This window comes from Astyanax mexicanus, chromosome 3 (assembly GCF_023375975.1).
Source record: "Astyanax mexicanus isolate ESR-SI-001 chromosome 3, AstMex3_surface, whole genome shotgun sequence".
NCBI lineage: Eukaryota > Metazoa > Chordata > Actinopteri > Characiformes > Acestrorhamphidae > Astyanax > Astyanax mexicanus.
The window spans coordinates 32030787-32044355 of record NC_064410.1 but is presented as its reverse complement, the minus strand read 5'-3'; the positions used below and the strand labels follow the sequence as shown (position 1 = coordinate 32044355).

At 36.4% G+C, this 13569-nt stretch overlaps 1 protein-coding gene across 1 annotated transcript in view; it reads left to right on the top strand.

Annotated features, from left to right (window-relative positions):
* Positions 1-13569, top strand: part of stx1b (syntaxin 1B) — a 71010-nt gene that overhangs the window by 24309 nt on the left and 33132 nt on the right. Inside the window, exon 2 of the mRNA XM_007236496.4 lies at positions 12852-12926. Within this exon, the coding sequence (XP_007236558.1) occupies positions 12852-12926 (75 nt within the window). The remainder of the gene's footprint in view (positions 1-12851; positions 12927-13569) is intronic.

Genomic DNA, 13569 nt, shown 5'->3' with positions numbered 1-13569 from the left:
ACTTTACATCTAGTCATTTGTGGCTGCAGCAGAAATGACTCCAAAATTATTTAAACAATGACACATTGACTCAAACACTACCAGACAGTGTGAAAATAACCCAGCAGAAGAAAAAAATATTTTTTTGTCTATTAAAGCAAGTTTCCAAGTGACCTATTTCATCCTAAAAAAGAGGACATTGTTTGTTATAATTATAACTAATCTATTTATATAATGTTATCAAATCTGACACACATATTTCCTTGAATTTTATCATGGCTGCATAAGTGAAAGCCTAAATTTGACTTTAATCTATCATTATGTAATGCTTAAAAAAACTGAGCCTGTTCCCTGCAGCACTGCAGATGCAGCAAGCGTTTTTACAGACATTCAGAGATTTATACGGATCACTGGATTTAATGTGTAGAGTTTGAGAAAATGTGAAGATCTAAACACTGCAGCATAAATCAAGTCATGCTAGCATGGTCATTTCTGGCTGTGAGGAACACGGGTGCTGCTACAGTAGGAGAAAGGGAAGTAGTAATGTGTTAATGTTTTTTTTTTTAGCACGAACAGCTTTTTCATTCATATACAAGGTATTTTAGAGTGAATATTTTTAATAAGTAAAATGTCATTGCACTGTAAAATGGTGTAATTGCTTTATTATGCTATTATATAATCATTGTACTTGTAGGATAAAATAACAACAACATTGTTTATCACAATTATATCTGGGACAATATATAGTTCAAACAAAAATAGTTATGGTGACAGGCCTACATAATGCTGTCTTAAATGAAAAATCTAATTATGAGGTAGATTAGATTATTAGATTTTTCATTTAATGCAGCATTACGCAGGCCGGTCACCATAGCTATTTTTGTTCGGACGATATATTGTCCCAGATATAATTGTATAATTTACTGAGCCCATTTGCAAAATGCACTCCCGTCGTGTGCATATTCATGAAGTGAGGGTTTTGATTGGCCTGTTTTCTGCAAAGTATCTGAGTATCTGAGTCAGCCAATCAGTTTTTAGTGTGGGTGGGCAGTGTTTTTTTCCCCTCCTGGACAGGATGCGGGATACTTACGTATAAAGTATAGTATGTGCGCAAGTTTTATTATTATTATTATTATTATTATTATTATTATTTATTTATTTATTTTTGGACAGGGATTTGTTTGGGGGTTTGGGGGGGTTCCAAGTCCAGGCCCGGGGGTATCTCCCTGAAATTTATTTTTGCAACTTGGGATGTCTGAAATTGTTTCCAAAGTTCAAATTAACTCATTCAGAATTAGAAATAAGGAAAGTCTGGATTTAAGCACATTGCTGCATGTTTTAGAATCAGTAAACAGCTAATGTATGCCTATAAAATAATTAACCTCCAGCCACACTCCTTAACCTTTACACTTGAGCTAAACAAATGGCTAGACCTTGCATGCTAATGTGGCTAATAATTCTAGCAGGCACACATTAGCATGGCGATGGCTATTTGCATTTATTCAGAGTCACGGTCAGATTTGTTGTCATTCCATCTCACTACAATCACATATTTGGTAAGGACCAGAATTTTTAGCAATTGTTTTGTTTATTGTTAACAATGCTAGCATTCTGTATATAGCATACGCTAGCATGTGAATCCCTTGCGTATTTTTAGTTTTGTAGATAGTTTGTTCTTAAAAGCCCCTCACACTGCAGGCCCTGTGGTGTGTGTTGTGTTTTTGGAGGCCCTGTCTGTCCGTTGGCGGATAACCTTCACCTGACCTCCTCTCTGATTGCAGAGAGTTATCCTGAGCCGGCTAAGTGCTGAATGTGATGGATGTCCTCAAACATTGACGCACTGCTGTAAATGCTGAGGCGCTAACAAGCATCTATGAAATCTGTATTTTTAGATGTTTGCCTTTATTCAGGGTGAAATGCTCTCTGATCAGATTCAGCGTTAATCAGCATGACCAGGTTGTGAGCTGGTGTCTCGTGTCCAGTGTGGAAGAAGATTTACCACCACTGAATTTTTTCTGCAGACCTTATCTACTCCCAGCAGCCCCTTTCAACCATAAAGCATCTCTCCTCTCTCTGCTCTGTGGCCTCTTCTATTTAACCATTGAAAGTGCATATTGATTAACGGTGCATTAATATTAATAGCAGACACTGCATATTTAATTGTAGGTACTGAATAATAAATAACATTGATGTTTAGATTGAAGTTACGGAGTAAAATTTATTTCCAGATTGAAATGATAAAAAAAATTATTATTGACAGTGAAGATCTAATAAATATGCAGTGTGAAGTTCTAACAAAAACTAATAACCAGCATGAAATTCTTGTTACTTTATTAATAATATATTTTTTTAAATACATCTACTTCTTTAATGACAGCATACACGGTGGTGGGGGATGGATGGTGGTGAAAGTGCCGAGGCTACATCAGTAAGTCATCCTGCTCTGACACGGAATCCCCACTGGGATGTGGAGCCAGAGTCAGGTGACCAGAGCAGCCGATTATTGACTGCTGGTCAATTTAGCTCCAGTCAGAGAGGAGAATTTACTGTCTGAATAAGATCTGTTGGCAGAATTGGAAGAGACCAGATCAGGAAAATACAAATGTTCCTCATAAAATGTGATTCATTTGTGGAAACATTATTTTAAAACCTTTGAATCAGAGTTTCAATCCAATAAATCTATCCATATTTCAAAGTAAAGCCCAACATGAAATTGTATTTCATAAATATCACTTTTTAAGCAGTTTTCAGATTTAATCTGTAAAAATTGCACAAAGTGTAGGTTGTAACACAATTATTGTTAAAAATAGCCTGTCCTGCTTAATGCATCTGTATTTATAATTTTTAATGGAGGCTGTTGGAAATTAAAACTCTTATACTCATCATTTTCTGTTATTCGATTTTGTTAGAACAAAAATACCTAATTTCCAAATCAGAAAGGTAAAAATGACATATGTTTCTTTAATTAGTATTATGTTAATTTAATGTTAATTATTCAAATTGTACAAGTACCTCAGCTTGGCCTCCACCCTCCATCTGGTTTTTCTTAAATACACTATGAACGGAGTAGAGTAGTATCTACATTTTCTCAATAACTGCTATGTGGATAAACTTAATTGCCTTTTTTACATTATTAATACCATATATTATAATGTCAGTACTAGGCAGTATTATAGTGAGTACTAGGCAGCCCTTAAAGGAGACCATGGTTGCTGATAGTTGGGACCGTGTTTAAGGAACCAGGATATGTATTAAACTTTAAAATTTGTTTAACCTGACATTTATTATTGATAATGGCAAACAAGACATAGCCCTAAAATGCAAAATAAGTCATGAAAATCTAGACAAAGAGTTAAAAATTCTATTGACGTCCATAATTTGACATTGTACTGCTTATATGGGTTTAAAATGTTAAAAAGACTGTTTAATCTTTAACTTTAACAGTTAATTTACTCACTTAAATATTCACAGCAACAGATAATTTGACTAGGAGTGTCCAAACTTGTACATGCCACTCTATCTGAGAGCAGGTTTATCTGAATTACAGTGTTTGAAACTCTCTGAAGCTCCACAGCACTGCAGGACAGCAGGTTTTAAATGAGCCCCTGAGGGTCTTCCGCAGCCGGGCCCTAGTTTTCAGTCTTTTGTTTACCGATTCTTTTATTTATTTTTAATGTATTTTATAGTAACTGAAGCAGGAACTAGCTGTTGTTTACCTGGCTCAGGTGTTCAGGTGTACTGGGAGCAGGAACAGAGTGGAATGTGGACTGTCTGGCTGTGCACTGGATTGTGTATCTGTATGAATGTGTTTGTGTGAGTGATTATGTGTATGTGGGGTACATGTTTTTTAATAATTCACTTTTGGAAGTATTTTCTATTAGGGCATCTTGCACTGATAACATGCTTTTTTGTTAAATCTAAGTTTGATTCTATAAGTATCTTTTTAATAATAAGTGTGTTTGGTTAGTGGGCTTGGTATCTGCAGTAGAGCACTGTTTGAAAGCAAATCGTCAGAGCTATTTAGACACTGAAGTACAGCCTCCACATGGTGGGGTAGTTTACTGTTACTACTAAGAAAAAATATAGCCCCCCATATATATTCATAGTAGCTCATGTTTTAGATTCACCTAAAACAGAAAGCTGCTATTAATTTAAACAATTCTGATATTTGCACTGCGATAATTACTGATCACATTTACTTGACATATAATTTTTTTATGCATTTAATTTAACTAATTTTAATTGTATAGGATCCAGTGTTTTTTGTGGTGCCCAGTGTTTCTAATTATGCAGTGTTTCTGTGGTTTTCAGTGTTTGTTGTATCCAGTGTTTCTGTGGTGCCCAGTGTTTTATGGTATCCAGTGTCTTTTTTGGCATCCAGAGTTTCTGTTGTATCCAGTATTTCTATGATAGCTGGTGGTTCTGTTGTATACAGTGTTTTTGTGGTGTCCAGTGTTTCTATGGTATCCAGTGTTTCTGTGGTTTTTAGTGTTTCTACTGTACCCTGTGTTTCTGTGGTATCCAGTGTTTCTTTGGTATCCAGTGTTTGTGTTATTCAGTTCATCAGTGGTATCCAGTGTTTTTGTGTTATCCAGTGTTCTTGTGTCATTCAGTGTTTATGTGCTGTCCTGTGCTTCTGTAGTGTCCAGTGTTTCTTTGATGCCCAGTGTTTCTGTGGTATATAGTGTTTCTGTGGTATCCAGTGTTTCTATGGTATCCAGTGTTTAATGGTATATAGTCTTTCTGTGGTATCCAGTGTTTAATAGTATACAGTGTTTCTGTGGTGTCCAGTGTTTAATGGTATACAGTGTTTCTGTGGTGTCCAGTGTTTTTATGGTATCCAATGTTATCCAGTGTTTCTGTGGTATCCAGTGTTTCTTTGATGCCCAGTGTTTCTGTGGTATCCAGTGTTTAATGGTATCCAGTGTTTAATGGTATACAATGTTTCTGTGGTGTCCAGTATTTCTGTGGTATCCAGTGTTTTTGTGGTATCCAGTGTTTCTGTGGTATCCAGGGTTTCTGTTGTATCCAGTGTTTCTGTGGTGTCCAGTGTTTCTGTGGTATCTAGTGTTTCTGTTTTATCCAGTGTGTCTACACTATCAAGTGTTTGTGGTATTATGTTTCTACAGTATACACTGTGATGTTTGTTTAGAATTAAAATACTGCACTGATTGCCGCTTTTACAGTGTGTTTTACTCCTCAGATGTGGATTATATGTTCTCATTAAAAGCACCAATACCATGTACTGGATCTGGCTGAGTAAAAACAGATTTATTATTTACGTTCACATGAATCGCTCTACAAAATAAGCTGCTCACCCACTGATTGAATGTGGGCTGTCCACCCACTAGTGCTGCAACACTAGTGCTGTGTTTACAAGCATTTGATTTGGTCTGTACACTGAACACTGAACTCTGTTATTTTGTATTACAGTCAAATCTTTCAAAAAAGTCTTAAATATTTTGCATTTTATATGAGCATGTGTGTGTAAATTATGTAGTAAGCCCTCATAAAACAGAGATAGCTGATGTCATATAAAACTCTGTGTGTGTGTTTGTGTGTGTATAATGTCTCACCACAGGGCTGTTTCTGTAACGTACATTTATTCAGCACATCCACATCACTCTTCAGCATCATCAAACAGCAGCGCAGTGCATCTGCCGCCACCGAGGGGTGTGTTGTGTGTGAGCGTGTGTGTGTGTGAGTGAGTGTGTGTGTGCGAGTGAGTGCGTGTGTGCAGGATGAAGCAAGAGCTCTTTCAGCTCATGAATAATTCATACAGGGATAGGAAAAATTCCACTCTGGAAAAAAGAAGGAAAAAAGCCATTAAATCTGGACAGTAGATCATGAGCACAGTGGGAGCTATAGGGTTGGGGGATGCACTGTGGTCTTTAAAAATGGACGAGGACACTTTAAAAGCATTGTAATAGCTTTACAACACGCATACACACACACACACACACACACATAGATAGGTATTTATTATTCTCTAAAAAGTACACTGGAATGTAGCTGACACTTTTAGAATTTCAGAGCATCAGAAAACTGGACCTTCATCAGTGTGTTCTTAAAAGACAGCCCACAGTAAAACAGTATTTACATGCAAACACCCAACATTTAAACAAAATTTAAAGATGTAACTTTTTGGGGGTTGAAAATGCTTAGATATGCTGGTTTATGTCTCTGTGACAGATGACAGCAGCATAGAAATCCAAGCTAAGCCTAGCCTAGCCTTGCCTAGCGCATCCTAGCCTAGTTTAGCTTAGCCTAGCCTAGCCAAGTTTTAATGCTGTACCAAGAACTGTCCCAAATCTTACACAGATGTTGTTGCTGTCCTCTTGTTGTACAGTTGGTGTGAATAGAGGTGAGCTAGCTGAAGTAGACCAGCTATTAGCCATCATTTCTTCAGCCTCAGAGCAGCTATCACTCACACTTCTGCTTCCAGCCCTCCCTGCTGTTGTTCAGATACCTTATAACTTCCTCTAGTTAGCATTTCATAGAGCGTTGCTTTTAGCCTTTAGTCTTTATCCTTTTTAGATCCTTTTTAGCTTCTTTTTTACATTTACAAACAAATAAGCTGTTACATTTAGCCTTCAGAAACTACTGGTGTGTAAAATAATCAAGATTGTTAAGTTTCAGATTTTCTTTTCTCTTAATTTGGGAGAAAATATAGAGTATTCAAAATGTTTTGCTCACTCCCCAGTTTATAACTAAGCAGCAACACATATTTGATTCATTTTATATGTGTCACAACCAATCATTTTCATATAGTAGACTTATTGGCTTAGTGGCTTACAGCACTGTTCAAACACGGTAAATTTATTCTAGAACTGTGTTTTAATACTGTTCATTGAGAAGTTCTTATTTAAAAACTATTCAATTATTTTATCTTAGCTGATTCTGGTTTTTGATTCTTCAGTTTTTTTCCCTTAGTCATCATTCACAGTTCTCAGAGCAGCTATCACACTTCTGCTTCCAGCCCTCCCTGCTGTTGTTCAGATACTTTCAGCAGCGCTTCCTCCAGTTTGCCTTTCAGGGGGCGTTGCTTTTAGCTTTTAGCCTTTAGCCTTTTTAGCTTATTTTCTACATTCTAACAAAGTATCTGTTACCTTTAGCCTCCAGAAACTGCTGGTGTGTAAATTGGTGTGTTGTAAATATAATCAAGACTGTTGTGTTTCGGATTTTCTTTTTTCCCTAATTTAGGAAAAAAATGTACAGTTTTATAAAATGTTTTGCTCACTCCCCGGTTCATAACTAAGTTGCAACACATGTCTGATTCTCTTTATATGTGTCACAACCAATCATTTTCATATATTAGTCTTATTTGGCCTATAGCATTGTTCAAGCATGCTAAATATATTTAATCTAGGACAACATTTTAATACTTTTTAATAAGAAGTTATTATTTAAAATTTTAAATTTTTCAATTCAATTTTTAAATTTCAATTCAATTTTATTCCCTTAGTCATACTTCGCAGGTCTCAGCTACCACTCACACTTCTGCTCCGGACCTCCCTGCTGTTATTAAGATACCTTCAGCAGCTCTTCCTTCAGTTTGCCTTTTAATGAAGCGTTATTTTTTGCGTTTAGCCTTTTTAGCTTCTTTTCTACATTCTAACGAATGAGCTGCTACTTTTAGCTATATCCGATACTGGGTGTATGTAAATTGTTGGGGTTAAAATATAATTAAGACTGTTTGAGGTACATGGCAGCTGAATACTCATTCAATCACATTAAAAAGTGTAAAAGACAATCCAGTTTTCCATTTTATCTTTAGAAAACATTTTTAAAACCTATACAGGCTGAACAGACAATGTATAAGAAATAAACTGTATAATGATACATTTCTTAACACTTGATATGAAGTATATGAAGGCTATTATAGAGGAGTGTGCCATTTCGTATTGTACGCAATAATATTGGCAACAGTTTTGAATATCATGAACGACATTATACCCTGAAATAGTGTGCCATATCAACCACCTTTAATTATCACATCAGGGTACTACTTTTTTGCTGTTTTTAGCAAAAGAAAAAAAATCACACTGTTAATTTCCCATTATATATCTACTAGGAACAGATTATCATTTTTAATCATTTTTCTGGATATATGGAGATATTTGGAGTGCATTATTAGTATAATGACATTTTAAATCATTGATTCTGTTACACATCTGATAAAATTCTCATATCATAGGCAATAATAAAATTAAATTTTCTTTTTGTTGCAGTAGTGTGTTCTTGAAACCATTTTTTAAATTCAGTGTTTTGTAATTTCGCCAAGAGTATCATTATCGCGAAAATACCATGAAATATTGTGATATTATTTTAGGGCCATATCACCCACCCCTACTATTATAGCTTGATTCTGGATGTTCTATATGGAGTTTCTTGGTCATTATAGCAATATCAAACATTGACAGTGTGTGGGTGTGTGTAAATGCTAAAGCATCACTAAGAATGCTGAGTGTGTAACGTGTGTAGTATGTGAATTATGAGTTGATCAGGGTTAAAGTGAGGCGAGGTTTAGCGGCTAAAGAGTGAGGTGAGGTGACTGCTCCTCCCCTGTTAGAGGCACACGGTCTCTTAGCTAATCTAGCATAGCCTAGCAGTTCTCCCCTGCCCCCACCGCCCATATACGAGTGAACGCACGCACACAAAAAAGCTATTTTTATCATGTTCACGCTGCCTCCCTCGTCTCCCTACATGTGATCTGTATCAGTGTATTAGAGTGCCCCATTTTCTGGCCAACATGCGAAAAGCACCAGTGAAGAGATGTCCTCGATGCAGCTGCCATTTTGTAGGCCATGGCTGAGAACGTTTATCGACTGCTCGCTCCGCTGCCTCTCCAGCTGAATTAAACACCATCATTGCCATATTGTATGCCGATCGATGGCACGAGGAAAGCAAATTACATATGGCGGAGGCCGGGGGTGTATTTCTTGCCTGGGAGCTGAGTCAAACACTTCTCCAGCAGAGGAACAGACTGCACAGTGACTGCGGCATGATAATGCTATTCTATGAGGGTTTTTTCTGACAGACAGGAGCGAATATTGGTGCTTTAATGTAAAAATACATGCGTTTAAACTGCAAAAATGCTGCTGTTTAAATTAGAGTATGTGTTAAACTTTAAACAATATACTAATAGGATGTTAGGCACAAATATTTTATTTCTAATAGTATAATTTGGGCTTTATTGATCTCAATTTTAAAAGGCCTGTGTAGTGGATTTTTTTTAAATGTTTTTTTTATTTTTTCAAAATGTTTTGCTCTTTGCAACACATTTCTGATAGAATTCACAGCTAGGGGTGTGCCATATTGGATCATATGCAATAATATCGCCAACATTTTTGAATATCACTGACACAAAAATACCCTGAAACATTGTAAAAATTATTTTAGGGTCATATGGGCCATCAGGGTGTAACAGGGTACAATAGATATTAGTCACAGATTATATATGTCCTATATTATTTATTTGACTTCAATCCTGGATATATGAAGTTTGTTATTAGTATCATGATTGATCATTGACTTTTGTGACAATCTGGTCAAAATCTCTATTGAGAATGTGCCATATCATATTATATGCAAATAAACTAAAACGTTAATTTTGTTGCATTAATATATTGTTGATATTAAATACATTTATTTATTTACTGTTTTGTCATATTGCCAAGAGTACTGTTATACAAAAAAAATTGTGATAACTTTTTAGAGGCCGTTTGCCCCACACCTAATCACAAACAATCATTTTCAGCACATTTCATGTATGTTCAATATATATAGTCTTGGACTGTGTTTTAAGTACTTTTTAATAAGGATTTTTTTATTATAATATATATATATTTTTTAGCTGGTTTTTGATTCCTCAGTTGTTTGTTTTTGATATATTTATTAAATATCATTTATCTGTTCATGTTATTTTTTATTTCATTATTCTTATTGATTTAAGATGTTCTTACAGTTTTTTGCAGCTTTCTATTTTCAATCTTGCTTTTTTTTCCAAATTTGAATAAGGGTTGATTGACTGAAAGCCTAATTTGCATATAACATGTCTTAACAGGCAAGAAGTAGCAACAAATTAAAGGTTGTAAAAAGGTCATGGTGACAGTTACTCACAAAAAAAACTCTTATATAAATCAAATATAAATGCAGAGTATTTGCCCTTTAAGACAGCTGGGTTTCTTATTCTATTCTTAAACTGAATACATAATTGTTTCTTTGCTCTGTTCCTGTAATACAAACAACATCTTCATAAAATCTAACAAGCTAATATATAAATGACATAAATTGTCTTTCCTCTTCTCTGTGCTTCTGTGGCAGCATATTTATGGGGAGGACAGTACAGAAGCTCCTCATAGATCAGCGCTATCAGCACACGCACAGTGGTGCATTGCTTGTGCCGAAAGTGCTCTGTCTAATTTATACAGTTCATAATACCCGTGCAGCTGCTCATCTCTCGCTCTGTGCCAGACAACCTCGCTCCTCCTTGCCAGCAGCGTGCAGCTCGGAACTCTTTATTGCAACACAGGCCATTTATCAACGTCTACCGCGCTAAGAAATCCCGGCCTGCATTTTATTGCGAGCGGAAATGATATCCGATTTGTCCATTAACCTGCCCTTCTCGGGAGCTCTGCCGAGTGTGTTTGCCTCGGCTTCTCTGCCCGCTGTGTGTTTGCTCCTCTGGCTTGTGGGTGGCAGCATCAGCCAGGCTGGACTAGAATGGCCTAGAACTAGCTGACCCTCTCACCACACTAACACACACACTCACACTCACACACAAACACACAGTACTGCAGGGCCTGGACATGTCACTGAAACTGAAACACCAACATCAGACCAGCTCCATTTTGTGTAATTCTCACCATGACTGTAAACAAAGCATCTCTTTTCATTTTAACACATAAAATGGCAGCCAAATCCAGGAGAGATTAACTGTCTAAGAAAGACACTGGTAGGGAGAACACTTAGCCCTGTCTGACTTTTTGATTTCATGCAAGATGACGTCTAAAGGAAATGGCAAACAGTTTATTGTTATCGAGTTTTGGATAAAGCAAAATATTTGCATTAATGTGTAGATTAAAGTAAGAAAGTTTTAGTGACAGTCAGTTTTTACAGTTTACAGTTTAAATGCACAGTAATAAAACAGTCTTCATCATATTTTGGAAATTAAATGGTCGCCTTTATAGCACACTCTCAGATTAAAGCTTATTAAAGCTGACATTTTAGCATTAATATCAGCTCAGTAATAAGATTCGCCCCTTAAAGTCATTTCACAGTGAGTAAGATTTTTTTACAGCTGAACGAAAAAATGCATGTAAAGTAAACACTTTACACACATATATTAATAGCATTTTTCACACTAAGTCCAGAAGTGATAGACTGCAACGCTGCATACATTCAATCAAGCTGTAAAATCAGAGCTCTCTTGTTATGGTTGCAGACCATGACAAATGAACAACAAGATGGCGGCAGAACAGCTCATCTCGCTTGGACTAGAAAAACTAAAACTTACATGATGTACAACAAGCTAACCACAAAAGAAATTATAATACTGCGGAGCAGAGCTGAAGGTCTGCAGGATGATGGGAGAGAACAGAAGAAAAGAAAGCAGAAAGTGAAAAGGGAGCAGAGAAAATGAAAGAGTGGAAATTTACTGCTACGAGAGCTATGGAGTTTCTAGTTTCATTTACACAGAACTGAATGCAAAAGAGACATCAGACTTGATGTGGAGATTCCACTGGGTTAAACCAGAGGCAAATATATTAATAATGAGATCAGACACTGTCTGAAATGTAACTGTGAGTTCTTGTAATGCTCAACTCATCATCCATTGAAGGATAAAATTCTGCCCTTCATCAAAAAGAGCCAATCAGCTTGCTGCTTACGCTGCGAGTGAAGGGGGGTAATCATGTAAGTGGGGAAAGATTGCCTCAATGTGGAGAGCCATAAAAATAAATCATGGTTTTGTGCGTAATGGAACCAAATGCTATGAACTGTTTTTGAGTGTTTTGTCATATTTACGTTGTGATTTAAAATATATCGTTGAAATAATAATTAGACCTTTTGGTTTAGAGTAGGTTGGTATTTCCCCTTTTCCCAATAGATAGGAGACTGGTCTTGTGTGGGTGTATATAACGTCCCCTATGGCATTGCAAACATGGTCATGGTGTAAACTGACTTACCTATAAAGACCTGGGCTAAACATCACATACGTTTTTTTATCTAAAAAAAAACATGCTTGAATGTGAAATTTCCTTTATTCTGATTTTGTTCAGTTTCCTCGTGTTTCTCATTTAACAAAACCAGATGAAGATCTGTCTCCTTGGGAAACATTAAACACCAAACACTTATTTATGGTTCAGCCCTGAAACGTGACTATGAATGCATTAACAAGATTTAGCACCATATAAGCCCCAAAACAAACATTTACTGTTTGTTAAGCAATGTTAAAGGTTCACATTGTGTATTATATATTAGATCAGAAAATGTAGGATTTTCACATTTTCACAATAATGATATATATGTATATAACATATCTCTCTACTGAATGTGCATCATGACAATATTGCTTGTCTTATTGTATTTATTCTATCACATATACTGGATTCCATTAGAATATCTTCATCATTAGTAACTAGCACTTTGTGCAAATTGCTGCATGCCTGTTCTTTTCTATCCATGTTACCAAACCCCACATCTATCCCCATTGTGAGACCAAATCTAAACCCCCTAAGGAAAGATATACCAGCCAAACAAACCTGCCTAATTTTAATTGTAATGAAATACATTTATATGTGATTTCTATTGTTCATGTGTAGATTGAACTTTGAAAACTGACTTTATTCTGTTTGTTTTGACTCTTTCAGGCTAAGGACAGCGATGATGATGAGGAAGTCGTCCATGTTGACCGGGGAAACTTCATGGATGAGTTCTTTGAACAGGTAAGCTCAGCCTCACATTACTTTAATCCCTCTGCTGGTCTCGTAATGGTGACTCAATTAACATTATTTAATTACAATTAACTAAAAAAAAACTCCCCAGAATGCTCCAAAAATCCACAGAATAATTTAGCTTTTCTTAATGAGACATTAACATGTTTTGCAGAAAGGATGTCTAGACTTGTTCATGCATCCTATTGTCTCAGATGGCATCAGAATAGCGCATGCCTCCTCCGACACATGTGATGTCATACATCGCCTCTTTTTAAACTGCTGCTGATGCAGCATTGGCGAGTAACCAGCACCCGACTCGGTTCTGATACATCAGCTCACTTATGCCTTGTGCTGATCAACATCACCCTTTGGAGTGATGTGGGGAAAGAGCTCTATCTACTCACCCAGAAAGTGCAAGGCTATATGAAAGCTACATGAACAGGATTAGAACCGGCGATCTCCTGATGGTGGTGTCTCAAAGTGACATTGCAGGCATAGAACAGACGTATTCTGTCAGGTGTGGATGTTTCTAATATTTTCTTTAATTGTGTTCCACCATGTGTGAAGGACTGTTGTTGACTAAAGTATACAGTAGTTTTAAGTACTTTGCCTGCTTTCAACACACCTTAAAGTTAAAGCAGGAAAAGTGTGC